Source organism: Chelonia mydas, chromosome 16, assembly GCF_015237465.2.
Source record: "Chelonia mydas isolate rCheMyd1 chromosome 16, rCheMyd1.pri.v2, whole genome shotgun sequence".
Lineage (NCBI taxonomy): Eukaryota > Metazoa > Chordata > Testudines > Cheloniidae > Chelonia > Chelonia mydas.
This window is the reverse complement of record NC_057857.1, coordinates 22926570-22951663: the sequence shown is the minus strand read 5'-3', so window position 1 is coordinate 22951663 and position 25094 is coordinate 22926570. Positions and strand designations below refer to the sequence as shown.

Genomic DNA, 25094 nt, shown 5'->3' with positions numbered 1-25094 from the left:
ACAGAATTAGTAACCAGGTCCCGGTAGAGCTGGCTCTTTCTGCACTAACTCTGGAGAATAAAAGAGTAGCTGAGGCCACACTGAAGATGTGTCCGTCTAGAACGGAGATGGGTGAATTCACTTTGCCTAATTCTGACCCTTCTCCATGAGTTGGGAGGTTTACACGCTACTGCCCTGCTTAATAGAGTGAAAAATATCATGGCACATAGGGCGTCTCCTTATAGCAGCCTAGCTTTGATCCCTCGATCCTTCGCTCACGGCAAAGAGTCGAAGCTAATGCTGATTGTTTTAAGTTGCCGTGTGTATGTGACAGAGAGTGAGAGCAGGTGAGTGTGTGTTAAACTACAGCCAAAAAGATTCATAAACTCAGATTGTGCTGAGAATCCAAGAAACAGTCTAAGTAGCTGTGAAAATCTCAGGCTCCACCATTTTTGTCTGTCCTTAGTTTGGAGACATCTGTACTTCCTGTTTCATTCTGTTCCTGGAGACATTTGAATGAATACAGGATCCTTGCTTTTCTAACCAGTCCATCTGCCCTGTCCTCGGTTTCCCACCTGAGATCAGAAGCTTGTGTTTGTGGCAGCCCAATAACACAGTTGGGATGCAGCAAGCAGCAAGGTGTTTATGATCCCGGTGATGTATGAATAGTTGGCACAGGGGAACGCATGAGAATCAAAGCATGTCTTCTCTCTTAAGGTGCTTGTTTTTAAAGAAAAAAGGGTGCGTTCATTTCCCGCTTGTGAAAGATGCCACACCACGTGCCCTGGGGCCTGCCCGCCTCTATTTATTTGACAGCTCAGGTACAGCCCAGGTAGGAGCTGTGCAAACTTCCTCTGCACACCCCACTGTGCCACAAGCCTGGGTGGCAGGAGTCATTTCTAAGGGTGTCTTCACGAGCCATTCTCTCCCAGTGGTACCGTGGCACCGGAGGTAGCAGTGACGTCACAGCTGACGAAGAGAGGGCTCCGGTGGGCATGAAAACCTGCTCTGAGCAGAGAGAAGCACCTGAACACTCTCTGTGTACGGGGGCTTTTATGCCGTGTTAAGCTCTGGAAATGGGAACAAACCATTGTAGTGCAGACAAAGGATAAGTGTGGAAGGGGAGTTCGGTCTCTCTGGCTCATTCAGTGCTTGGCCTTTCTGTGGAGGCTGCCACCAAGGGCGCAGGTTAGTGCTGACCGTGGAGGTGGTTTTCACGTGCTCTCTGTGAGGAACTGGCCTAAGGCAGCCATATAATCTATGGCCCAGCCACTGGAAGGTAAATCAGGTGGGATCTCAAACAATGACGGAGAGGTGAAGTGTTCTGTATTCCACAGGCATTGTTGCCCTTAGCCAGCCAGCCCCCCAGAGAGGCTGTTTCCATGCAAATATCCCTAGGTACGAAGGAATGAGGGAGGAGAAATGGGAAGAAACTGGATTCTCTCTGGAGAGAACATTCTCCATGGAGTGCGAGTGCCCCTTCAAGGAAAGTCTCTGCAAACATCTCCGGCCTCCTGGCTGGCTTTCAGTCCCTAATCAATGCTCCCCTGTTCCCAGCTAGTCTCTGAGAAACTCGGCCAGCACTGTGGTTTTGTTGTGCAGTGAAGGTTGCTAAAGGGGTTTCCGAGGCTGCAGTGAAAGGAAAGGTTAGTGAGAGGCCTTTTGCAGAAATAACGGCTGACGCACAAACACTTGATCTCTCCACTCAGAGTGGGGTGGCAAAGCTAGTTGCTTTCCCCGTTTGAACACATTTTCCATGGCTTCCCAAGCCCTGGGTTCACCAGCTGCCCACCCTTCCTCACATCCGTCTGCGCAGATCTCCAACGCGGAGCTTTCAACTATTTGAGGCTCTTCCAAGAGTGTTTTTTTAAGGCAAAAACACTCTTGGGAATGGCCGCCGAGGAAAGTGAATGATCTTGTGAAGCAAAGAAGCACCTGTTTCCTAGAGCAGTGACACATTCTTGTGTTTCTTTTGGGGTCCAGAGAGAACATCTGTTTCTTGGAAAGGGGAGAGGTTCTAATGGGGGTGAGGAGCTTGTTGTAAAGCTCCTTGGGCAAAGTTTTAAGCCATTTTTAATAACACACACACCGGGCCAGACCCACTGCTGGTGCAAATCAATATAGTCCAGTTGAAGTCAATGGAACTAGGCTGGTCTACACCAACTGTAGATCAGGCCAATATATTTTGGAGAGCTCTCCTGACCATTTGTCTTGCGTGTAATGGTGGTGTTGGAAGGGACTGACAGGAAGGAGTGCACAACTGGATCCAATTCAACAAAATCTCAGAGAAACTATTGTAACTCCCAGTCATTCCAAAATCACGAATCAAGATCCAGGAAATTGTGAGGTTATGTTTAAAAATCTTGAGATTTTAAAAAACAATAACTTGGGGTTGTTTTTATTTGCCTCCTGACTTCACATTTTCAAGCTTTTCTCTGCAAGAATGAGCACTAGAAACTTAATTTGTTTTCCCTTTTTTTTTTAATAAAAGATGAGATTCTCACATATTCACCTGACTCCAGGAGCTTGGGCTTTAAGAAAAGCACCAATATTGCAAGACTTGTGATAAAATAGTGAGACTGGGCAATGCTGCTGAGATATAGTTTTCTGCAAATTGAAACTCTTTGATTTGATGGCTAGTGAGTTGCAGTGCAGGGGGTGGCTGAAGATGGCCTTACTGCTGGGGCTATGCCTGCGGGGGGGCAGGTCTGCGACACTGATCTAGACCCCAGGAGAGAAGCAGCTCTGTCATGGAGGACGGGGCCTCAGGAAGTGTTCTCAACCTGATGCTCTTAGTGTTCCAGGGCCAGTGGGATTATACTGCCTCACTAGGACAGCACCCCCTACTCGCTGCTCAGAGGCAGCATAACTGCCCCAGGACAGACTCTGCACCAGAAGCCCTGTGTCCCGATGCAGCCGTCCATCACTCTCGTGATGGAACGGTTGCAGGACAAGATGCATTGTTTCACCAAGAGGGTGTTTGGGTACTACCCGGCCTTTTCCCCTCCTCCTCACCACCCTCTTCCCCCCAGTCTATCTGGACAGAGCCCTCAGGGTTATTTGCCATGATCTTTTGGGGTGATAAGGCTCCGCTGGGCTCAGCTGAATTCCAAAGGCCCTTCTTTCTCTCTGCCCCACAGCTGTGCGTGCGGACCGGATGCGAGGAGGAAGAAATAAATTCGGCCCCATGTACAAGCGAGATCGTGCCTTAAAACAGCAGAAGAAAGCTCTGATACGCGCCAATGGCTTTAAGCTGGAGACTGTGCCTCAGATCGTGTCCCCAGTGCAAACTGACTACAACCTGTCCTCCACCATCCATGGCATCCATTCGGTGTCCAAGAGCCTGCCTCCCAACCCGGCCACTATGACGCCAGTCGACTACGACAGAAGTCCATATGGGACGCCATCCTTGGGAATGACTGTGCCAAGCCACGGGGCACTGTCCAGCTACCATTACCCCTCCTTTCCCAACCGCACCATCAAGTCAGAGTACCCTGACCACTACACAAATTCCCATGAGTCCATGGCCAGCTACATGTATCCAGATGCCTATCCCAACAGCGCCCCACCCGACATCCCAGAGGTCATTCTCAAGCTGCTGCAGCTGGAGCCTGACGAGCCCCAGGTCAAGGCACGGATACTGGCTTGTCTGCAACAGGAGCAGGGCAAAGGCCGGCATGAGAAACTCAGCACCTTTGGCCTCATGTGCAAGATGGCAGACCAGACCCTCTTCTCCATTGTGGAGTGGGCACGGAGCTGCATCTTCTTTAAGGAGCTGGAGGTAGGTGGTTTGCTTGGCTGGTCACTCAAGGGTGGGGCCTGCAGGTACGTTCCAAGAGGCAACCCTTGGGAATGAAATAGACAGGGCTGAAATTTGCCCAGCAGAGAAGGACCCTGCAGGCCCCTCACACCACTGAAGCCCTTAATAAGGGGCCAAACTAAAGGGTGTAACTGGTGCAGGGGGCCTGGTGTGACCCCCTGGGCTGGGAGGAATCCATCCTGTGGCATCTGGCTTCCACCAGTCTGTGCACAGAGCAGGATCCCAAGTCACTGGCCTGTGGCAGGTCCCCCCCACTCTTCCCGCACACTCCCGGAGGCACAAGGATGCTCAGACCTGGAGCTGGGCACAGGGAAGGCAAGAGAGGGGGAGACCCCAGCGTGAGAACCACAAAGCTGCCCCAATTTAACTGTTAAGTGTCTGGGCGAGGAGCCTGCAGGCTCAGCACTAATTCTCCTTAGAAGCCTCTGCCCAGGGGACAGGACAGCTCAGAGCCCGGGCACTGGGAGACAGGAACTCCCAGCTCCCCAGTTCAGATCCCCCGCAGCCACCTCTCCTGGTGGCTGTGTGCTGGCCTGGCTGAAATGGGTTTAATGGGTCTTAGCCCAGTCCCTAACGGAGAGCTGCCTGCACCCCAGTGACACTAACTGGTGCCCTCACTGGCAGCCTTGGCCTCCAGACTGGGGGAATTTCCTGCCATAGCAGGGGTGGGGGGCATCACCTGGGCTTTGACCAGCTGCCCACACTGCTGTGCTTGCATAGACCAGAGTCTGGTGTGGGCCTGCCCAGCTGCCTCACGGCAGTGCAGTTGATGCCACATGACCCCAGCCGGGGGTGGGTACCTTCCTGCATGAATCCCCAGCTGCTGCTGACCCAGATGTGGTATCTACAGGCTCTAGATCAGTGACACTCCTCAGGGATTCAGGAGCCAAGTTAGCAATCAAAATTACCAGAAAGAGCCACAGATGGAGCTGCAACCAGCTTGCTCTTCAGCAGGTTGCTCCAACTCTAGTTCTCTGAAGTGGGAAGTGGACAGGATCTCTGCTGACCCCCAGAACCCTCCCACCCTGTCCCACCTTCCAATCCCCCCTTCCATCCCACACACATTGCAGAGTCTGGGAGAGAGTCTGGTCTTCATGCAAATTACTGCTTTTTTCTTTAAAATAGCTGTCCTGCCTCTTCCTCTGGGCCAAACGTAAACCAAGCAGTTTATGTGCATCCCCTGGCATTACTGCATGTGGCCACAGATTTGTTTATGTAGGACTTACAGGAAGTATCACACTCAATTCCTTAAAAATTATTTAGTGCAGAAGGATTTCCCCCCTCCCCATAATGACTTGTTTGGAGTACAGGGGTGAGGGGAAGTGGGGGTGTCATCCCCAGAGGACTGTGCTGGATTTGAGTCAAATAAGGTTACAACAGGAATTAATTTGGCCTTTGAACAGCTGGATCTGTCTGGGGAGCCATGCTGATTCCCCTCTTTCACAGGAATTGAGGGTCATGGGGTCTAGTGATTTTTTTAAATTTTATTTAATTTTTTACAGCAGCAAGGAGCGAATAGGTTGTTTTCTGAAGCTTCCCCCGGCAGCAGGTGCTGCTCCCAGCCCAAGGGGGCAGGCCTAAGGCAAATCTGTGAGCTGGATCTGATTAAACTCTAGCAAAGCTCTGGGGATATTTGGGGGTGGGATTCTGGGGTGCATGTCGGTTCGGGGGTGTGGCTTTTGTTTGCCCAATGCCTCAGAGAAGCATTCAGCGGCCTGAGCACAGGGAACCGCGGACTCCTGCTGGGAGTGTTCTAAAGACCGAACAGGGGCCGTTTTGGGAGGAGTCCCAGGACATTTGGACTCTAGGCAAAGTGAGGCAGTCGGCAGAGTGAGATGCTGTAGGCACCTGTAGGCAGTGAAACTGGAGATCTGGCCTTAGCTCCCAGTCAGCGCCTGTCACCAAACCCCTGCAAAGCTCCGGCGCTGGGCCCTGTCCCGGAGCTGCAAATGAAAAGGAAAGGCGGCGACCTCCAGAGTAGCTCCCTCAACAGTGTCCCAACGTCATTATGAGCTTCCATGGCGACCGAGGGGACAGCCATGGCCATGACCACGCTTCCCTGGGGACAGCCAGCCCCAGAGTGGCTGTGGCCCACGGTTCTGCTCCTCTCCAGACCATCGCAGAAGCTGGGGTCTTTCGCACTCTGGCCCCCTCCTTGGCCTCCAGAGCATGGCAGTGTGCTTCCCTGCTCAGAATAACCTCTCCCTGCCCAGAACAGTGCCAGGAAGTTGCATTGTGGAAGCATTTTTTGTTCATTTCAATCATATCAGTGTTCTGCTTGGATTCTGGGAACGGGGGATTGTTGTTTTGCAGGAGATATTGTAAACAGTGGCTTCAGCTTGCTGCTGCCTTGCTGGGTAGCCTTGTAATTCCATTGTCCGCGCGGTTACACCATTCAGACATGGCTTTGCTCCATGTGAAAACAAATCCATCAGCCCCTCTTCCCCCCAGAGTGGCATGTGCTGTACAATAGCAATGCCAGGGCTTCACCTAGTCAGGACTCCGCCCGTGTGCCGGCCTGGTAAACAAGTGTCACACTGTGTAACAATGCAGCTAGAGGACGCAGTCCCTGGAAACTGGACTCCACAGATCTCCGGGTCTCCTAGTGCCAGGAACGCTAGTGCCAGGAATGCTAGGAGATGGGGATTGGTGGGCAGAGATTTAAACACAGATCAGAACTACCTGCTTTGGATAGGTTAGAGCGGGGCTGCGGTCCAGCAGTGCCGTCGGTAAGTGATTCAGTCCTGTGGCCTGTGTAGTGCTTGGGAGAGCACAGGCCCCGCCCAACCCCAGATGTTCGAGCACGGCAAGCCTTGGGGCGGATTTTCTATCCTTTCAACATGAGCTGTAGGAACTTGGAGACTCCTGTTTTCCTTTGGCTGCGTTTCCTTCCTCTGCTCGAGGCTGAGCGTGTGGTACTGGCAGCAGAAGCTGCTGTCAGCCCCCATCACTCCCTGGTAAAACCATCTGCAATCTGATGCTGCGCGTCCTGCGTGGTTAGTGCCGCCTTGACCTTATTTTGCTGATTTCAAGAATGCTGCAGGGCAGATTTCTTGTTTGCTGGGGCAAAGCTGTCACCACACTGGGGCCAGAGACTTCTTCACCCACTCTGGCTTGGGATAATTTAATGGCAGCAATAGGTTTGTGTGGCTAAGGAAAGAACATTAGTGAATGGATTGAGCAGGCAGTTCTCCTGGGGCCGTTTACAGTCTATGGTCATGACTGCTACTGGGCACAGGACCAGCAGGTGGAAGCAATATATAGAGACTAAAAGAAAAGGAGTACTTGTGGCACCTTAGAGACTAACCAGTTTATTTGAGCATGAGCTTTCGTGAGCTACAGCTCACTTCATCGGATGCATAGCATATTGTGGAAACTGCACTAGACATTATATACACACAGAGACCATGAAACAAAACTTCCTCCCACCCCACTCTCCTGTTGGTAACAGCTTTTCCTACAAACCCCCCCCAAGACGTTCACAACGTCTTGGGGGGGGTTTGTAGGAAAAGCTGTTACCAACAGGAGAGTAGGGTGGGAGGAAGTTTTGTTTCATGGTCTCTGTGTGTATATAATGTCTTCTGCAGTTTCCACGATATGCTATGCATCCGATGAAGTGAGCTGTAGCTCACGAAAGCTCATGCTCAAATAAACTGGTTAGTCTCTAAGGTGCCACAAGTACTCCTTTTCTTTTTACGAATACAGACTAACACGGCTGTTACTCTGAAACCTATATAGAGACTGCAGCACTCACGAAAGAAATACAGCCACCTCTGGGGTGGAACATGGCAGCCCTTCAGCAATGCAGAGCAACACTATACAACATTTTAGGGAGGAAAGGATGAATGTTGCTTCCTATGGAAGCTGCAAGGGGGAGTGTAAGAAAGTGGGGCTGTTTCTGGCCCTAACCCCTATGTGCTGTACTGGCAACACATAAAGGCTGCAAAGAAGACGGAGCAGGGAGATTTCTATTCCCCTGGGGTAGGAGCTGTGCAGGGTTGACGTGAGTAACTCTGTCTGCCCCTGCCCCCCTGATCCCTGCATGGGGGCAGCCGGGGGCGGAGGGTGCCTTGGGGGTACCACAGCCCTTAGGCAGCAGTAGGGAGGTGGCTGTTGCGTGTGCCGGGGCTGAAGTGGCCTTTGCAGAAAACCAGGTGACTAAAGCTGCCTCCTCCCCCTGGGCTGGGCTGTCTGCGTCCTGTGCCCAAGCACTGATCTGCCTTCCAGAGCAGAATCGCCCAGGACGCTGGGGCTAGGATTATTGCTTATTTGTGTTGCAGCAGTTCTAGGGGCCCTGTCAGGACCCAGAGCCCAGTTGGGCTATGGGCTCCATAAACCCAGGACAAAGCTCCAGCCCTGCCCTGAAGAGCTTCCTGTGCGGAAAGTGCCCTGGGCCATGCCACATGACCACAAGCGATGGTGACCTTCTTGGACAGGCTGGGTGTTAAGGGGCCCTTTGTTCTCCGGGGCAAAGGGGGTGTCCAGTCTCAGCTGCTGCAGATCTGTGTTTCCCCTGTGGCTCACCCGGCCTGCGCACTCTTCCCGGGCAGCCGGGGCTAGGCCCAGGCCTTGGGGGTTTCTTTCACAGCAGTGCTCAGCCGGTGGTTCTCTGTCTGCTTTTCCCTGTGGCAGCAGGATGGTGCAGCAGCCCCAAGGATGCCCTTCTCCCTGCTCCCCACATCTGCCCGATGAAAGCCAATGGGTCGCCAAGGCGGTAGATGAACTCCTGCCAGCACAGACTTACAGCGTTACACTAAGGCCACGAGCAGGGCTAAAAACACAGCCAGAGCAGTGCATGAATGGAACTGGGGCATTTAGGGACTCTCAGAATGGGGGATGCGGGCTGCCTTGGCCATCACAAAGGCAAGTGCTTTCTCAGACATGTTCCCAGCCAGTTTCTGTATTCCCGCGGAGGCATTTGCTGCCAGCTGCCGATGTCGCCCCGTTGACACGGGGTTCATGAGACGGTTCCTTCCCCTGCAGCGCGGTGTCACCCCTCCCCTGCAGCCTCCAGTGCTCTGGGCTCCCCGTTGCCTTTCCGTGGGCAGGTTTCAAGGCCGAGCTGCTGTCTTGTCCCCTGCTACTTCTGAGAAGCCCAGGGAAGGGGTGCGGGGTGTCCGACACTGCCCCAAAGGAATGGGGCTGGGAAGGCTGCCAGCCTCCCAAAGCACCCCTGGTAGGCTGGTGCCCCAGATATGGGGGAAGCCAAGAGTGGAGACTTTTTAAGCTTCCGCTGCTGCTCCTTTGTGCGGGGGCTCGAGGAGCGAGCAGGGAGCCTCCCAGCAAAGGAACTTAGATGGTCCCTGTATCTGTAGCATCTGAGCACCTCTCAGCCTTCGAATGGCTTTATCTTCAGAGCCCCCATGAGGCAGGGCAGGGATGTTCTCCCCATTGTACAGGTGGGGAACTGAGGCATGGTGAGGCTAAGTGACTTGCCTAAGGTCACACTGGGAGCCTGTGGCAGAGCAGGAATGGCCCCCAGGCCTCCAATGGCTAGTGCCCCACACCGTTCGGCTGCCAGGCAGCTGCTGTTCTCTGCACCCTCCTTACCCAGGAGAGCACACATGGCCGTGGGTTCCCAGCATCAACCAGGAGCCATGCGGGACGAGTGCCCCTGGGGAGTGTCTGGGAGCGGGTGCTAAGCAGCCAGTTTATTTTCCGGGTGGCACATCATTCTCTTTGCCATCCACTCTACAGCCCCCAGGCCCTAAAGCCAGGCACCAGGCACCTGTGGTAAGAGAAGCAAATTCTAGGGAGTGTCAGGGCCTCTCGCACATGCTGTTCCCATGGGCCTGGTGTGTGTGCAGCGGGGAGCGGAGCACGCTTCTCAGATCTTTTCCACAGGCCGCTTTGGGCATGGGCTGGACAGGAGGCTGCTCGGGCCAGTGCTGTGACTTGCAGGAGACAAACCCCGCCCCCCCAAACAGGCCAGCATGTACAAGGCATTCTGCAGGGAAAAGCCAGCCAGACCTCCCTGCTCTAGGACTCCCTCCTGGGAGCATGGGGAGCTGCAGGAAGTGGGCTGGAGAGAAGTCAGCTCACTGTTGAGGAGGCCAGAGAGAACGGGCCCCACGGGGGGAGCTGGGGAATGGGATGGCTCGGGGATGGAGGGAGCCAAAGGGGGAAAGGAGCAGGTGTGTGGGGTGGAGCAGGGGCAGGGCAATGCTGATGTTGCTCCTAAGGCAGCGGGGGTTTGGGGGCTGGGATGGCTTTGTGTGTGAAGGCTGAGGGGCTGCGTTGCCTCAGGGTGGGGGGACCTTTCTAGGCTGTTTCTAGGCTTCTGTGGCAGAGCAAGTGGCAGAAAACCTGGAAGTGGGGGTGCAAGCTAGAGAACCGAGCCTCTGTTGCTAGCGCCGACCGTCCCTCGTGCCCTGCCTGGCGTTGCAGATGCGGCCGGGCTCTCGCCCTCCTGCCAGGCTGAGCCCTGTTGCCTGCAGTCACACGCTACTCGCGCACTCCTGTGGGGGCAGCTCTCTGTCCAGAGCCCTCCCCGCACAGAGGGTAAGGCCCATCTCCCGGCCTGGCTGCAGGGCGGGCTCGCTCAGGGGCCTGGCTTCCTGGGCTACTGTCTGTTGAGTTTTCCCAGCTGGCGGCAGTCTGGCGGGCCTGGCCCAGCTGTGCTGGGGTCTCAGCGAAGGATGGCTGGGTCAGAGCAGGGAGCCGCAGCCTAAGCGCGCCTGCGCGTCTCTGATCCAAAGGAGGAAGACGATTCTGGGGCAAAGGGTCCCAGGGGCTGTCACCAGGCTCAGGAAAGAGCTGCTATTTAACAAACCGTTGACTTCATTTTGTTTTTCACTAGTAGTTCAAAGATAACTCCCAGAATGAGCGCACCACTGAGAAAGCAGGGGGTGAGGCCTAGCTGCCCCAGGGTAGGGACACATACGGGTGTGCTCGTCATTGACTCAAGGGGCCGTCTCTTTGTGACACCATCACAGCCATGGGAACTCCCAGCACCGGCTGGGGTAGAGCTCAGGTCTCTGAGCTCCAGGGGAATCTCTGCTAGCCACTGAGGTGGTCTCCACGGCTCTCCCATTCACCTCTGCCTGCCCCGCCCCTCTGAGGTCTCGGAAGAGGATGGGAGATGCCTGTCCCTCCCGACCCAGCTGTATTAGCCTTTCATTAGCGGTGTGGGGCACAAGCCATTGGAGGCCTGGGTTCCATTCCCTGCTCTGTGACAGACTCCCTGTGTGACCCTGGGCAAGTCACTTAGCCAGTAGTCACTTTTGCGTGAAGCCAGGTGCCGCTCACCTGCTTTGTGTGGGACAACAGACAGTCCCTGTTCAAGCCAACTGCCTTCTGGTTCCAGTACAGTTCTTTGTGCCAGTACAAAAGCTGGACTTTCAGGGCTGTTAATGGGGCTTCTGGAACAGTGCGTTGCCGCTGCAGGGAAAGGGGGCGCAGAGCTGAGGTCAGAGAGGAGTCTGCCCCCCCGGCTGTCAGTCCAGCACCTGATGCCAGCGCTGCATTTACTTGGAAAATAATTTTCAGAGGGGGGACACGTCTGCCTCCCCATCTATTACCAGCCCTGAACGCTGGTGATTTGGATGGTTTGTTTCCAGAGACCAGGGGCTTGTTTCCCAAGTAAATACACAGCAGGCTGCAGTTCCCAACCCAAGGTGGCTGGTGAGCAGCACGTTAACCCCAGCACTCCCCGGGAGAGAGGGTCAGAGAGTGCAGCTCCTGTCTACACACCAGCCCTTTCTTCCTTTTAGATCAGTCCCACAGTGGTTGCTAGTCATAAAGGAGAACCCTCTGTCTGTCTGTCTGTCTCCCTTTCTCCCAGACCGGCTCCCTTTCTATTTGGGTCAACCAAATTGTAACTGCTCTGTTGACCCTGACAGATTTTAGGAAGCCCTGAGACACTTTGCTCCAGAAAGCTCTAGAAGTCACAGGGGAGTCAGCCGGTGCTGGGACAGGACAAAGCGCAGGAAAACCAACTCCACCTATTGCAGAGCTGCGTGGCCAGAGGGTGGTGCTGGGCATGGCCTGAGCTCTGAGCTCTAGGCCTCTTTCTTCCTGGCTCAGGTGTTTGTATAAAAAAGGGCGGTGGTGAGCAGCGTGCAGGGCTTTCAGAGACTCATAGACTTTAAGGTCAGAAGGGACCATTACGATCGTCTAGTCTGACCTCCTGCACAATGCAGGCCACGGACTCTCACCCACCCACTCCTGTAACAAACCCCTAACTTATGTCTGAGCTACTGAAGTCCTCAAATCATGGTTTAAAGACTTCAAGGTGCAGAGAATCCTCCAGCAAGTGACCCGTGCCCCACGCTGCAGAGGAAGGCAAAAAACCCCCAGGGCCTCTTCCAATCTGCCCTGGGGGAAAATTCCTTCCTGACCCCAAATATGGCGATCAGCATTGCTTACTGACAAGCCCGTGCACAGAGCGGAGGGTCTGCACAGCAATAATGCTCTGTCTGCCTGGGACCACTCCATTGTAAGGAACATAAAAACGTAAGAGCGGCCACACTGGGTCAGACCAAAGGTCCATCTAGCCCAGTATCCTGTCTGCTGACAGTGGCCAATGCCAGGTGCCCCAGAGGGAATGAACAGAACAGGGAATCATCAAGTGATCCATCCCCTGTCGCCCATTCCCAGCTTCTAGCAAACAGAGGCTAGGGACACCATCCCTGCCCAGCCTCGCTAATAGCCATTGATGATGAACTTATCTAGTTCTTTTTGAACCCAGTTATAATCTTGGCCTTCACAACATCCTCTGGCAAGGAGTTCCACAGGTTGACTGTGCGTTGTGTGCAGGGCAGTTGGTCCAGCTGCAGAACCCTTTGTGGGGCAGTTATGGTGCTACTGTCCGGGGGAAGATGCAGACTGTGTCCTTGTTGCCTCTTGCCCAAGTGGGCGTTGGTGCTACTAGCCCAGGGAGCAGTGCTTGGGCACGGGAACAGGTTACGGAGGGGCTGTAGTGCAGCAGCTGGCCTGAATGCACACACTCTTTGTGGGCAGCTTGGGGCTGAGCTTCTGGCAGGCCTGGGCTGGCTGACATTTCAGACTGGAGCCAGACAAGGCCTCTTCGTTTGACCCAAACTCAGATTGTTTGGCCTTGAGTTTCCGGGTTCAAGGCCCGAGCTCAGCCCAGGCTCGGGGTGGGATGGGCGAACACACCCAAATGGGAGCTGGCACCTACCTCTCTGAGCTCTGCCCCCTCTTCCTCCAATGCCTGCCTGGGATGTAGGGGGGTGGGGTTGTAGGGAACCCCATGGGCTGGAGAGCCTGCCCCCTGTCGCGTATGGAAGGGCAGCTTGTAAACCCCCAAGTAGATGCTCCTCCGTTCACTCCCTCCCTGTGGCGTGAAGTGGGGTAACTCCGTGGCAGGCAGGGGCACTCTCCTGGGAAAGGAGGGTCAGGCCCAATTTGCTTTTGAGACTTGTCTCCTTGGTGTAGGCTCTTGTTACACTGGGCAGACTAATGCGGGGGTGGTGGTGGTGAGGGGGGCTTTGGGCCGCTATGGGTCTGCGAAGTGTTGGTGGGGGAGGTATTTTCTCTACAGGTGGTGATGGTTCTATCTAATTATTTCCCCCTCAGGAGCCTCAGCAGGCCCTGGCTCAGCGCAGTGTGGCCGCGGGGCGGAGGAGGGCCTTGGAAACACTCCCCAGGGGCTGTAGTTGTGTTATTGTGAAGGCTGTGGGAGGGGGAGCTGGGTTAATGGCCTCTGGACATCAGTTCACACGCCACGTCCACCTGGAGGTGTGGGGCAGTCAGAATGAAAACAGATTTAACGTCCCAGATATATCGTTTCATTTAAGGGCTAGTAATTCTGTCAGTCTGCCACTGACAAATGAGGGCTGGCCTGCCAATCTGCTGGGGAGAGTGATGCTGCCGTGTTCATCTTGTGTCATCAGACAGAGAATTACGGACTACACTGGCCTTCGGATGCAAGACTAATAATGCCGCTCGACAAAGCGGGATTTGGGGGCCTGCTTGTTTATAGAGGGTCGGCGAGGAGCCGGGGTGGAAGAGGTCAGAGCTGACACCCATAAATACAAACTTTAACTGAGGCTAGATGAGATGTGTCAAGATTCAAGAGAAGATTTGCAACATCTACTCGTCAGAAGAAAAATATGGGAAGGGAGGTGAAATACATTTTGCCGGGTCATGAGGCTCAGGCAACTTTGTCCTTTCAGATGTAATTTTTAATATATCTATGTATCTATAATGGAAGTCCAGGCAGCAGGGCAAAGTGACCTTTAGCTTAAGGTGAGAGGCCTGGAAGGTTAAACAAATTACATTTGGTTCGGCAGAACCCCCAAGCCCTACCTGAAATGTGCTGTCAAGGGGAGCCTGGTCGCAGCCAGGACGGGGCTGACACCCTGAGGACAGGGAGATGCAGCTCCTGAGGAAGGTTTTGGTTTGACGCTAATCACAGCCATGACTGGTTCCTTAGTCTCTGGGCAGACAGGCTGGTCCCACGCTGCAGAGCCAGGTCTAGGTCCAGATCCGACCTTCTCCAAAGCGCTGTGCCATGCGGTGGCTGGGTCCAAGCCTGTGCAGACCCTAAGCTCCCTGTTGCACTGTGTTAGGGAGGGTGCCTCTGAGAACCAGCAGCACTGGCTGTGCAGATCGCTTGGCTCTGCCCTGCCTGAGGAGAGAACTCAGTTTGACTCCCTGTTTTTGTGGAAAGGGAAAAGGAGCAAGGGGGTGATGGGGAAAGGGGAAGGGAGGAGCGTGGCAGCAGCATCCTGGAGGAGGAGAGGAGACCATCTCTCCGTTGGCTGCTCTGCTACTTGCTGAGGTTTTATAAAACAATGTGGCCTGTTCGAGAGACAGACTCAGGGCTCAGCTCCCCTCCCGGGTCCCTTGCGTTTGCTGGGCAGGCTGGGAGGTGAACTTGCATTTTGTATAGGGTGCAGAGTTTCTGGGGCATCCACAGTGAAGCTGGACTCTCTGGGGACTCTGCCGAGGCTAGGCTGGGGCAGATGACAGGGGACGCCTGGAGCTTGCATGGGCAGGTTCTTCAACCAGACACTGTTCTGGATTCAGAAGGATAATTCCCCCAGGTTAGTGCTTTCAGGGCCCTCTGCTAATGCTGCCATTGAATAATCTCCTTGGGCTTTGGCTCCCAGCCCTGGGGTTCAGCTGGGCCCAGATTCTGGGATGCTCCTGAGGGTCTGATTCACAGGACAATGGCAGGTCTTTGACACTAAGCACTAGCATGTTACTACATGGGTCCTCTCTGCGTATGGCTTGCTGGACTGCTTTCCTAGTGCTGCGAGGCTGTGGGCTCCTGCGGTGAGCAGCGCTGCAGGAATAGCCAGATCGCTGGTGTGCCTGGGAAACGCCACTAGGGGAGGGAATGTTTCCTTGGGCTGGAGCCCACCCCCACTCCATGTAACTCTTCTAACTTCCAGGGCTCTCCTGGGATGGGGGGCAGAGCTCTGTCCATTGACGCAGCAAGAAGGGGGTATCTGGTGCCATTGAATCCATTGCCCCAAACTCGACTCCCTGGGGACATGGAGGGAGACTCGAGGAGCTGGGCTCCATGTGGGGGGAAGGATTCTGAGCCCCCTCCTGCTGCTCTCCTCCGGAGTGGAACTGTGCTGGTTGCCAGGGGAAGGGGTTAGTTATTTTCTCCCAGGATGGGTCACGGAGCAGCGGAAAATCCCGAGGGCACCTCCGTTCCCGAGGGTGCAGGGATGGCCATGGGCTGCGCTCGTCATGTCTGCCTTTTGGACAGGTTTCCTTTTTCATGCTTGTGAGCTATTTGTAGCTGGTTACTGCTTTGGCTTTAACATACATGGGTCATCTTGACCCCCATCTCCTGACTATCGGCCAAAGCATTTCTGGCTTATCGAAAATCTCCTTCTCCTCATGGTGCTCTAGCAACGGCTAGCGTCATACGCACTGGGGTTCAATCCAATTCCTTGTGACGGTCGCTGTCTGGTCGCCAGCCAGTCTCTCCCCCCACGGCCCCATCTCTCTCTAATGACAGCATGCTGATAGGAGCAAATAGAAATACCAAGGGGCCATGACGTGTCTCTTTCTCCCAGTGGGGAGATGAAGTCTCTGCCTGCTGAGTTGTGTTAGATATCGCAGTCACTAAAGCCTTGGAGATGTGGGTACCAGTCTCCTTTGGGGAGAGCCCCCATAGCGAGGGGAGGGGCCTTGGGAGCTGTGGGCACGGTGCGTGGTTAGAGCGCCTTTGAGGACGTGGCCACTGTGAGGCAGAGCTCAGCAGGCTTGCCAGGTGGTAGCCGTTGCACGTGGTGTTGGTGGGAGACTGGCCCCAAACCGGAGCAGGTTGGCCTGGTCCTGTTCACTTTGCTAACTCAGAGCGCCGTCGTTCTGCTCCAGGTGAAGTTATTGCAGGTGATTAAAAAGGCACATTTGGCTGCTTGCATTAGGAAACAGCCATTCAACTCGATGTTTTAGTGTAGGGTGCCTGTCCCTGTGCTATCTGACCGGGGGGGCGGGGGACAGGGACCTGCATCTGACCATTAACACCGTCCGCTAGGGCAGAGCTTGGACTGTCAGTTATTGGCAGAACAGGAGCCCACTTTCTCACCTCTCAGTTGGCAAGGTGACACTTCCTACCTGCACCCAATAATTGACCCTTATAATTGTTAGCTCAATCTCCGCCTCCCCAGCTGATTCTGTCTGAGTGGCCAGATCTGGGGAACAGTTCTGGGCATGTCCACCCTTGCTTGACCCTCTGTAGGATCAGGGACCTTTCCCGTAGGCTGCCTACGCAGGGAGAGGTGCTCACCGGAACGAAAACTGAGATTCATGGCCAGAATTTATGTAACAAAGGCTGTGCATTAATCCTGGGTTTGTCCCACGAGTGCCACTACCCTCCTGAGAAATAATTACAGCTGGAAATATTTTAGTTCAAAACCATTTTTTATAAAAACTGGCCTTTTTTCCTAAACAAAAGTGTGCAAAGACCGTTTTAGTTTCATGTTTTCCAGTTTTTTGATGAAAAACAAACAAAAATTATATTCAAAAATATTTTCCCAGTTTTTCATTTTTTTCTCCCTTTCTTCCTTCCCTCCCCCACCCCCCCCATTTTGCTACTTGAAAAGATGGGGAAAGGGAGCAAAAAAGGGCAAATAAATGAAAAGCTAATTTTTTTTGCATAAAATTTGCAAGAACACCACCACCCTAAACAAACAAAAAAGCTGATACAAAACCCATTTTTTGACCAGCTCTAATAATAATGACACTTTGCTCTTCCATAGCACCATCCTCAATAGCTGTGCAAATGCTTTCCCAGCACAAATGAATATTAACTCCCTGCCAAAGCAGAGTTACATTATTTCTGAGGTGACACTGATGAGAACAGTTGAGGGCCAAAGCGGGTTCAGTGTGTTGGAATTAGGATGCCTGGGTTCCATCCCTGGCCTTGCCCCTCTCTAGCTGTGTGACCACTTCTCCTTTCTGTGCCTCTATTTTCCCAGCTGTAAAATGGAAATAATAATTCTTACCTCACAGGCGTGGTGTAAACCTTTTATCAACGTGTTAGAAAGGGCTTTGTCAGCCACGGAAGTGCTACAGGTGTGCAAAACAGGATGAGAATGATTATTTGTTTTATCTGGCGCCAGCGTTATTTCTGCCAGCCATATGACTTTTCGAACGTGCAGGGAAAGTTAAAGGCAGCCAACTTGTACAAAACTAATAAAGTCACTCTTGCTTTATACCAAATAGATCTGAAGATGTTGGTTAGAACATTTAGGTGGTAGAGCACTTGGCAAAAATACCTTGAATTCATCAGCTCTTAAGTGAGAGACGGTTGTCAGCCATTTACGGTACACTTTCCAAAGAAGCCAGCTCCATGTACAGTGATTTGATGCAGCGGGTCAGAATTCTCTCTGTTACAATGAAGTTTTCCTATAAGCTCCTCCAGTGTCGCCACAGAAATGAAACTTAACCATCTACATCCTTTGTTTGATGAAAGGATCTGAAGTGCCCGAGTCCCTGGGGGAAGGAGTGAAAAATAACTCAGCAATCGGACTTTTAAAAATCATAAATTTCATCCCAGAGAGGAACTTCCTGGCACCTTGCTCTGCACTGGGGCTTGGCAGGGCAAAGCGGTGCTTCTGGTTTTAGAAGTTCTGGTCTTGTCCTTTGAAGGGGGGGTTGCTGAAAGCTTCCCTGGGTGGGTACGTGAGCACTCTGGCAAAGCACCTACCACTTCGGCACCACCCCCGCACTGCTGGGAAGAGCGAGCTTGGTCAGCGCTCACAGCACAAGCTGAGCAGGCCATTGTCTCCTCTGCTTTTTGTGCCAGCTGCAAAGCTTTTCATGGAGACCTTGAGCTCCAGTGAGAAATCTGAAGAGGTGTCACAGGGCAGCAGGATGCTGGTGCTGGCGACTTGTGTGGATCTGAAGGGTAACGCTGGCAGAGGCCGCTCAGAGACCCGCCAGCGGGTCTAATGTTGCCGCGCCTCCTCCAGCAGAACCTGCCTGTTCCGTATGCAAGAGCGCAGCCAGCCCCCGAGACCTGCCCACTCCCCGCTGCCGAGGGGGCAGCGCTTGCCCCTGCAGGAACTGCGGCTGTTCCCTGCAGGACAAGGACTCGGCCGCATGTATTCCTTGTGCAGCCACTTTTCTGGCTCCTGATTTACGGCTGGGCTGGGCCCCGCTTTAACAGGACCCTCTTATCTTTTGCTTGAACCTCTGCAATGTTAAAAAAGTGAAAGAGTCTGCTCTGAAAAACCAGGCGGGTTCCAAGGATCGGGAGACAAGAACCGTGAAAAGGGGGATGCTGCTGCTGAAGGCTCTGAAGACAGTGAGACCTTGACTCAGCCTCGTCCTCTGCTAAATGTCACTCGGTTTGTATTATGCTTCTGGAGGGAACCTGACCTGTCTGAGGTACTTCTCTGGCTCCCATCACCACAGTATCTGAGAGCCTCATGCTCTTTGCTGTGTTGATCCTGTGGGGCATGTCAGTGCTGTTGGACAGAGGGGGAACTGAGGCACCAGGAGATTTGCCCAGCGTCACACACAGGGAGTCTTTGGCAAAGTGGGGAATTGAACCCAGGTCTCCCCAGGCCTATGCCAGTGCCTGGAGCACCGGAGCTTTCTTGAACCTTGTCCTCCTGCTCTGTACGTTGCCCAGCCTGCTTCTGGTGCTAAAGACATAGTCATGGGGCTGGGCTGGGACTCAGCCATTTCGGAGTATAGCTCTGCTGAGGTCAGCCCTACTTCAAGGGAGGAGCACGGGCAGGTCCAGTCTTGGGCAGGGATGGGTTCGCAAAATCTGAAGTCTCTCCCTTATCTACAGGCCTTCAACAGCCAATTGTGGGTCAGCTAGTCCCTTTTCCCCCCTGCATCAAGCAGGACAGGGGCACGTGCTGTACTCTCCACTCCGTGGACTCGGTTAATTTTGCCTTGAATGCTCCCAGAAACTTTGCCTCGCGCCCACCTTCCTGCGGTCCTGCCTCACTTGTGCATCTGCAGAGATCCACGTTCCGGGGCTTCCTTGCACTCAGAGCGATTTAGAAAGATCAGCCCTAGCAAGGCAGATGGCCATACCTGGGACCAGGTAGGGCCAAGAGGAAGGGAGGTGGAATTCACAGGGTGGGAGGCATGTTCGGGAGAGAGAGGCCTGTCCGAGCCAGAGCAGGATTAGGAGGAAAGGAGAAAAGCCAGGCTGGGCTGGAAACGAGAAAGATGGGATGTGGAGTAGGGCAAAGGAAAGCCAATGAGCTTTGGGGCTTATCTCATGGCATGGGTGAAAGGAGCTGCAAACCAGCCACTGCATATTGGATGCTGCACATCTCCCCTGAAAAGCAGGAACATGTGGCTAACGCCCATGGAAATGTTGGGCATGGCTTTCTGAAGCCGTACCTGGGGCGGGGCGCTGGCATGTAATTTTTGCTGTGTGACCGCAGAGCCTTAGGTGCGTGCTGAAAATGTGAGCCTGTGTCACTGAGCCATGTACGAGCTTCACTGCCCAGACCTTTTCAATGATTGTTAGACAGCCCAGGATGGGGAAACCAGCACCAGTGTCTAGCGCTGTGAGGCTATGTGTCTATAATGCATCTTCCATCTTTGTGTCATGTTCATGCAGAGGCATGCAGCTTCCTTGCAACATAATGCTAAGGAATATGCAGAATGCTGATCTAGGCACTTCGTCGACAATTCCATGTCAGATTCATATATGGGTTTAAAGGAAAACGATTAATTGTTAGACACATTAGTTAAAGTCCCTTCAGATAACTCGTGAAGCTGAATACTTTTCAAGGCTTTGAAATTTCATGTTGGTCTCAGGAAGTATGAAGAACTGCGAGGGAATTTTTATTGTTCACTATATAAGCTTTAGTAGCTTTGACCCCAGACTTTTAGTAGTGACAAGTTACTGTATTAGGTGACCGTGTTGCCTAGACCTTTAAACAATTTGTGCCTCTTAATAGCAACACCAGGTCTCTGGTAATTTGTTATGTTGTATGTGTTGAAATAGCTTCTGCCCTGTCTCTCCAGCCCTCTCTATTCTAAAGACCATTTATCACAGGTAAATGGATTTTTATGTAGAGCTCCGATCATGCCAAAAGAAAACCTTATTTAATCATAAAGGAATTTTCTTGTGGATGCTGCAGCTGGGGTGATCGCCAGGTCTTGGAATGTCCGTTACCAGGTTTTGTGAACAAGTTAGATGCTTTCTTTTAAAATGAAGAATGTGTTCTCTAAAGATAGTGTGTGTTAGGTCCTTGATAAAGTACTTGATTAAAAAGCATTGACATTAAATAGGAAAACTCTTTGCTTAGCTTTTAGAAGAGTATGTGTGTGCATGTCATCTCCGCAAGAAATGATTGACGGATTCTGTTTTATGAATGGCCATCCATTAAGAGTCCTCTTCTTGTTAGAGGACATTGATAAGTCACAGGTTTTATGGAGATGATCTCTCTGTGGAGCTCTACCCTTTGTATCTGTAATGGAGACATACCAAAGCAAAGCCCCAAAACTGAGATTCATGGAGCTGATAGTCCAAAGTCAATGGGCATGTTTCAATGGCAAGGGGGAAAGCCAAGGGAAGGAGCCTTTACACACTGATGCTGGGAGTTCAGAGAGTTTGAATTGTGATTTTTGTCCCTGCTGCCCTATCCCATTAGAACCTGGTCGTGCCTGACATGGGTAGGATGCAGTTTGATCTTGCAGCGTAGATGGGATTTAAACTTCTTTTAACCATGTCTGAACTGTGCTATTGCCTTGCAGAGTCCAAGGCTGTTGAGACATGCCGGGACCCAGTTCAAACACATTTCAATCCCACTTACATGGCAAATCCGAAGCAGGTTTTAACGGTGTGGTGATTCCATAACCACACTGCAATGCAGACATGCCTCCTCGGGGTCAATCAGCCATGCCTGCAACGCTGCTAGTTCCACCCTCCCTCTGCCCTGCCCCAAAGGAAGGGCAGGCGCCAGGTTACACTCTGCAGCACTAGAGTGCTTAAGGGCAGTGGGTACCTCCCAGCACTAGCGCACATGTGATGGGGCAGCCAGATACCCACTGATTTTTCACAATGTATTTAATAGGGATGGACAGCTTTTATTGACTGAATCCTGGAGTTTGGTAGCCCCACTTCCAAGCCCTCTGGGTCCATGTACAGTCACAACAAAGGTTTGCACAATTTGCTGTGCATTCCGGGGACACCAGCAGAGCTGGAATAAAACACGGGGCTGCAGAGCAAGTCTGAGCTGCATAGACAGAAGGGCCTGGGGGTCAATGGCTGGAATAGCTGGGGGGCCAGAGCAGGAGGGTCCAGCTGCACTGGCAGAGCTGAGTGTGGAGGAAGCGCCAGGAAAGGCTTCCTGCACTTTGTCTGTCTGTACCCAGCACCATCCGTCCCTCTCTCCTGAACTCTAACTTCACCCAAAGCATATCAAAAAGAAACCCAGGTAATTCTCAAAGGCTGCTGGGCACAGAAACGATAACGCTCTTTCTTGTCTGATGTCTATTCCCTTTGCAATCTACAGGCGCTAGTTTATTGCAGCCCTTTCAGCAGAATGACGATATTATTATCCAGTTCCATGACACTGCATTTGTCTTCCCTCTATTAAAAGCAGCAAACGCAATGGCATTGCAAGGCCCCTCCAATAGACCTGAATTCATTCTTGGTGGAGGTATTCCTCATATTCACGATACACTTTCCTCTCTCTTATCTCACACCGAAGTGCTCAACAGCGCTTGGTAGACCACAGCATACAGTAACATGTGGTTCTTTCCCTCCTGATGGATAAGATGAGGGTGGCTTCTCTATAGGGATTGAAAGCCACTCACAAAATCATTTAGAACCAGGATCCTTTATGCTACCAGATGGATCAGCCTATAGAAAAAGGGAGGGGGAAACTCATTTTGGCTTGTTAGATTTGGACCCACTGAAACCCCACAAGTTCTAGGTTCAGTACAAAACTTGGAACTCCTGAGGTTCATGCATCCTCTGCTAATTCTCCCATTCCTCCTTCCCCTGACAACAGCGTATTGTCTCACAAGGCCAGATGTTCACGAGAACTCAGAGCCAGGGGTTCAGGGGTTCAGCACTCGCAACTGGGGCTCGGATTTCAGAAAAGCTCAGGACTCATCTAGGCACCAAGACAAGGGTCCAGATTTTCAATAGTGTTTTCAATAGCAGCTCCCACCGTGACACTTCTGGCCAGGTTTTCCAAAGGGCTCTGTCCTCAACGTGCACCCAGCTGGGAACACTCCAGCCTTCGTGACTCATACCTGCTTCCCAGAGAGCACGAGGCAGGGCTGATGACCTGGAGCAGGACGCAGGTGCCTCACTGCTGTTACCCTGACGGGTCGAAACAGGATCCAGCTCTGCTGTTTCGTCCTCTCTCCTCACTGCCCAAATCCTGGTGATTTGCTAACCCAGGCCCTGACAGCTGGGCTGACGATGGAGAAAAGTGTGGTAAGATGTCGGCAGAATTCCTTCCCCTCCTGCACGTTAAAACAAAGCAACATTTCTTCAGTGTCCTTCACCCCGCTGAAAGCAGGGGTGCCCAGGGAGAGAGACGCAGAATAGCAGTTAACCCTGCAGCCTCTGGCTGCTCCCCAGCGGTGGTTGCTATGGGCCTGGTTCTCCATTGCCTAGCACCTTGTGAAGCTCTCTGCACCTGTCCGAGACTGGCCAGACCTGACGGCGCGTGTTTGAACTCCCTGCGCACAAGGTGCTGGCCAGCGCAGATCTAGGCCCTAGGGCTGCAGCCGCAGGGGAGGAGAGTGTGTGGCCAGTAGGAGGCAGGGCAGACTGGTACCCTGGGGAAGCCCACCCCAGCTGTCTCAGCCCCAGCACCAGAATGATCCACCTCACTTTGCTGCTGATTCCTGACTTCTCCCAGGAGCCAGCAGGGAGAGCTGGGATGGGCCACACCTGGGCTGGGGGCAGTGAGGAATTGGCTCTGCGTGGGCAGCATGAGGAGCTGGGGCCAGCTGGAGCAAGGAAGCCGCAGTGTGAGGCTGGGGACTGCTGGGGTGGGAGAGGGGCATGTTTGGAGGCTTGGCAGGGGGCTGGGGAGGTGGGGGGGGGGACAGGGATGGGGGAGGAGGGTGTGGAGGGGAGGGGCTGGAGAAGGGAAAAGCGCCAGGAGCCGGGGAACTTCCCCTGCCCAAAGCTGCTTGTTTTGCATCAGGGGCAGCACAGTGGCTGGTGAGTGTGACAGGCAGCGAGCTATGGCCAGTGTGTGTGTGTGTGGGGGGCGGGGGGGGCGCTACTGCTGCTCCATGGCCTTGCCTTGGCCTCTGTGCTCGAGTGGCCAGATTTTCAAAAGAGCGCAGCACCCATCTCCCACAGAGAACAGTGCATGTGTATGTGTGTGGCGGTGTCCTCTTTGTTCTCTATAGTGTCTGAAAGTCTCAGTTTTGCCAACCCCAATCATGCAATAATCCTGAGCCAGGCCCCCCAAAATCATGCGATTGGCTTAAAATTGAGGAGATTTTTAAACAAGAAATGTGGGGGTCTTTTTATTTGCCTTTTGGTTTTTTTGTCAGCAAAGCCCCCATTTCTAGGCTTTTCTCCATGAGGGCTAGAACCTTCTACTTCGTTTTTAAATGAAAGCCGAGATTCTCATTTCTCCCCTGGCTCTTGAAGATTCCTGAAAAACACCAAAGATCACAACAGAGTGGATAAAAAATTGCAAGAGTTGGCAACACTCATGGTGCCTAGATGGGAGCAGAATTTGTGAGAAAATCTTGCCTCAGATTTCCTAGAATTAAAGGGTGTCTGTGCAGCAATCTCGTCTCCTGAGCATGTCACCTCACGTCATCACGACGAAAGAATTAACACTCCCCCCCCAACTTTGCATTTTATTTCGGATGTTGTTTATTTTCTGTCTTTGCCTGGCCAGCAGTGTCTGGGCTTCAAATCCAGGGTGGAGTGGAGGGGATACATTAAAATGCAAACTAATAACTGTTCCAGTTGTTATTTATTTTTTAAATCATGAAAACATTAGTATTAATTTTTGTAATTTTTTAAATACAAAAGCTGTATTTTGTGCCTGCTGCACTGGACATTTATTTTCATTTGAACCTGAAAAGGGGACTAGTTATTACAGTTATTCCGATCCCTTAGAAGGATCCTTGTCTGTGGCATGTGGCTGGTTGGATACATTCCCGTCTAATGCCATATATAGCAGAAAAGACATATGGTTCTAAACATAATAACGTGGAATCTGTTCTCAGTAGGTGGCATCTGGTCGCTCGATACCTGATTTCTGCAACCCGGGCTGCTCTGTCCCATGCCAGCTGAGAGAATGGGGGGTCTGTGGGCGGGGCGTAGAACTGGATCACAGTTAGCAGTGGGCCTAAATCACAAAGTCCAGCTTCAGAGGTGGGACCTAATTGTGGACTGTTGGGAATTGTTGGGAGCTGCAGCTTTGGGACCAGATGCCCAGTTACACCCATTCACATCAGCTAAGCATCTGGCCCTCGGGTTTAGCTCTTCTCTCTCCTCTGTTAAAGGAGTGAGTGAGGAGCCCCTCTCTGTTCAGCAGCTGTGAGCAGATGCTCCTGTCCCTGTTGATCTGCCCAGAGACAGCCTCATTACTGCTTCCTGTCTCTCGACATTGTGTAAAATCGTGACCAGGAATAGGGGGCAAACCAGTCCCAAAGGAGCCAGAGGTGCCCCCATGCCGAAAACGGGGTCCCTCACAGCATCGGCGCTACCTGGCTTTTATTGTGGAAGCTGGCTGCTGTGGTTTGCAGTCTGCTCAGGTTATGGCAGCAGCTGGGAAGAATGCCTGGAGCCAGGAAAAGAGACTCTGAAGAGGCAGAGGCCACTTGGAAAGAAATCAGGTCACTTCAGTTTGCAAGTCCTGGAGCCGGAAATACGGTTTGCCTGCCCTGA

The 25094-nt window shown here is 52.8% G+C and overlaps 1 protein-coding gene across 3 annotated transcripts in view; it reads left to right on the top strand.

Moving 5' to 3' along the window:
• The window catches only part of NR5A1 (nuclear receptor subfamily 5 group A member 1), a 65045-nt gene that overhangs the window by 15187 nt on the left and 24764 nt on the right, over positions 1-25094 (top strand). For all 3 annotated transcript variants that reach the window (XM_043530710.1, XM_007060952.4, XM_043530711.1), the window contains one exon: positions 3120-3760. In XM_043530710.1, coding sequence (XP_043386645.1) covers positions 3120-3760 — 641 coding nt within the window. The remainder of the gene's footprint in view (positions 1-3119; positions 3761-25094) is intronic.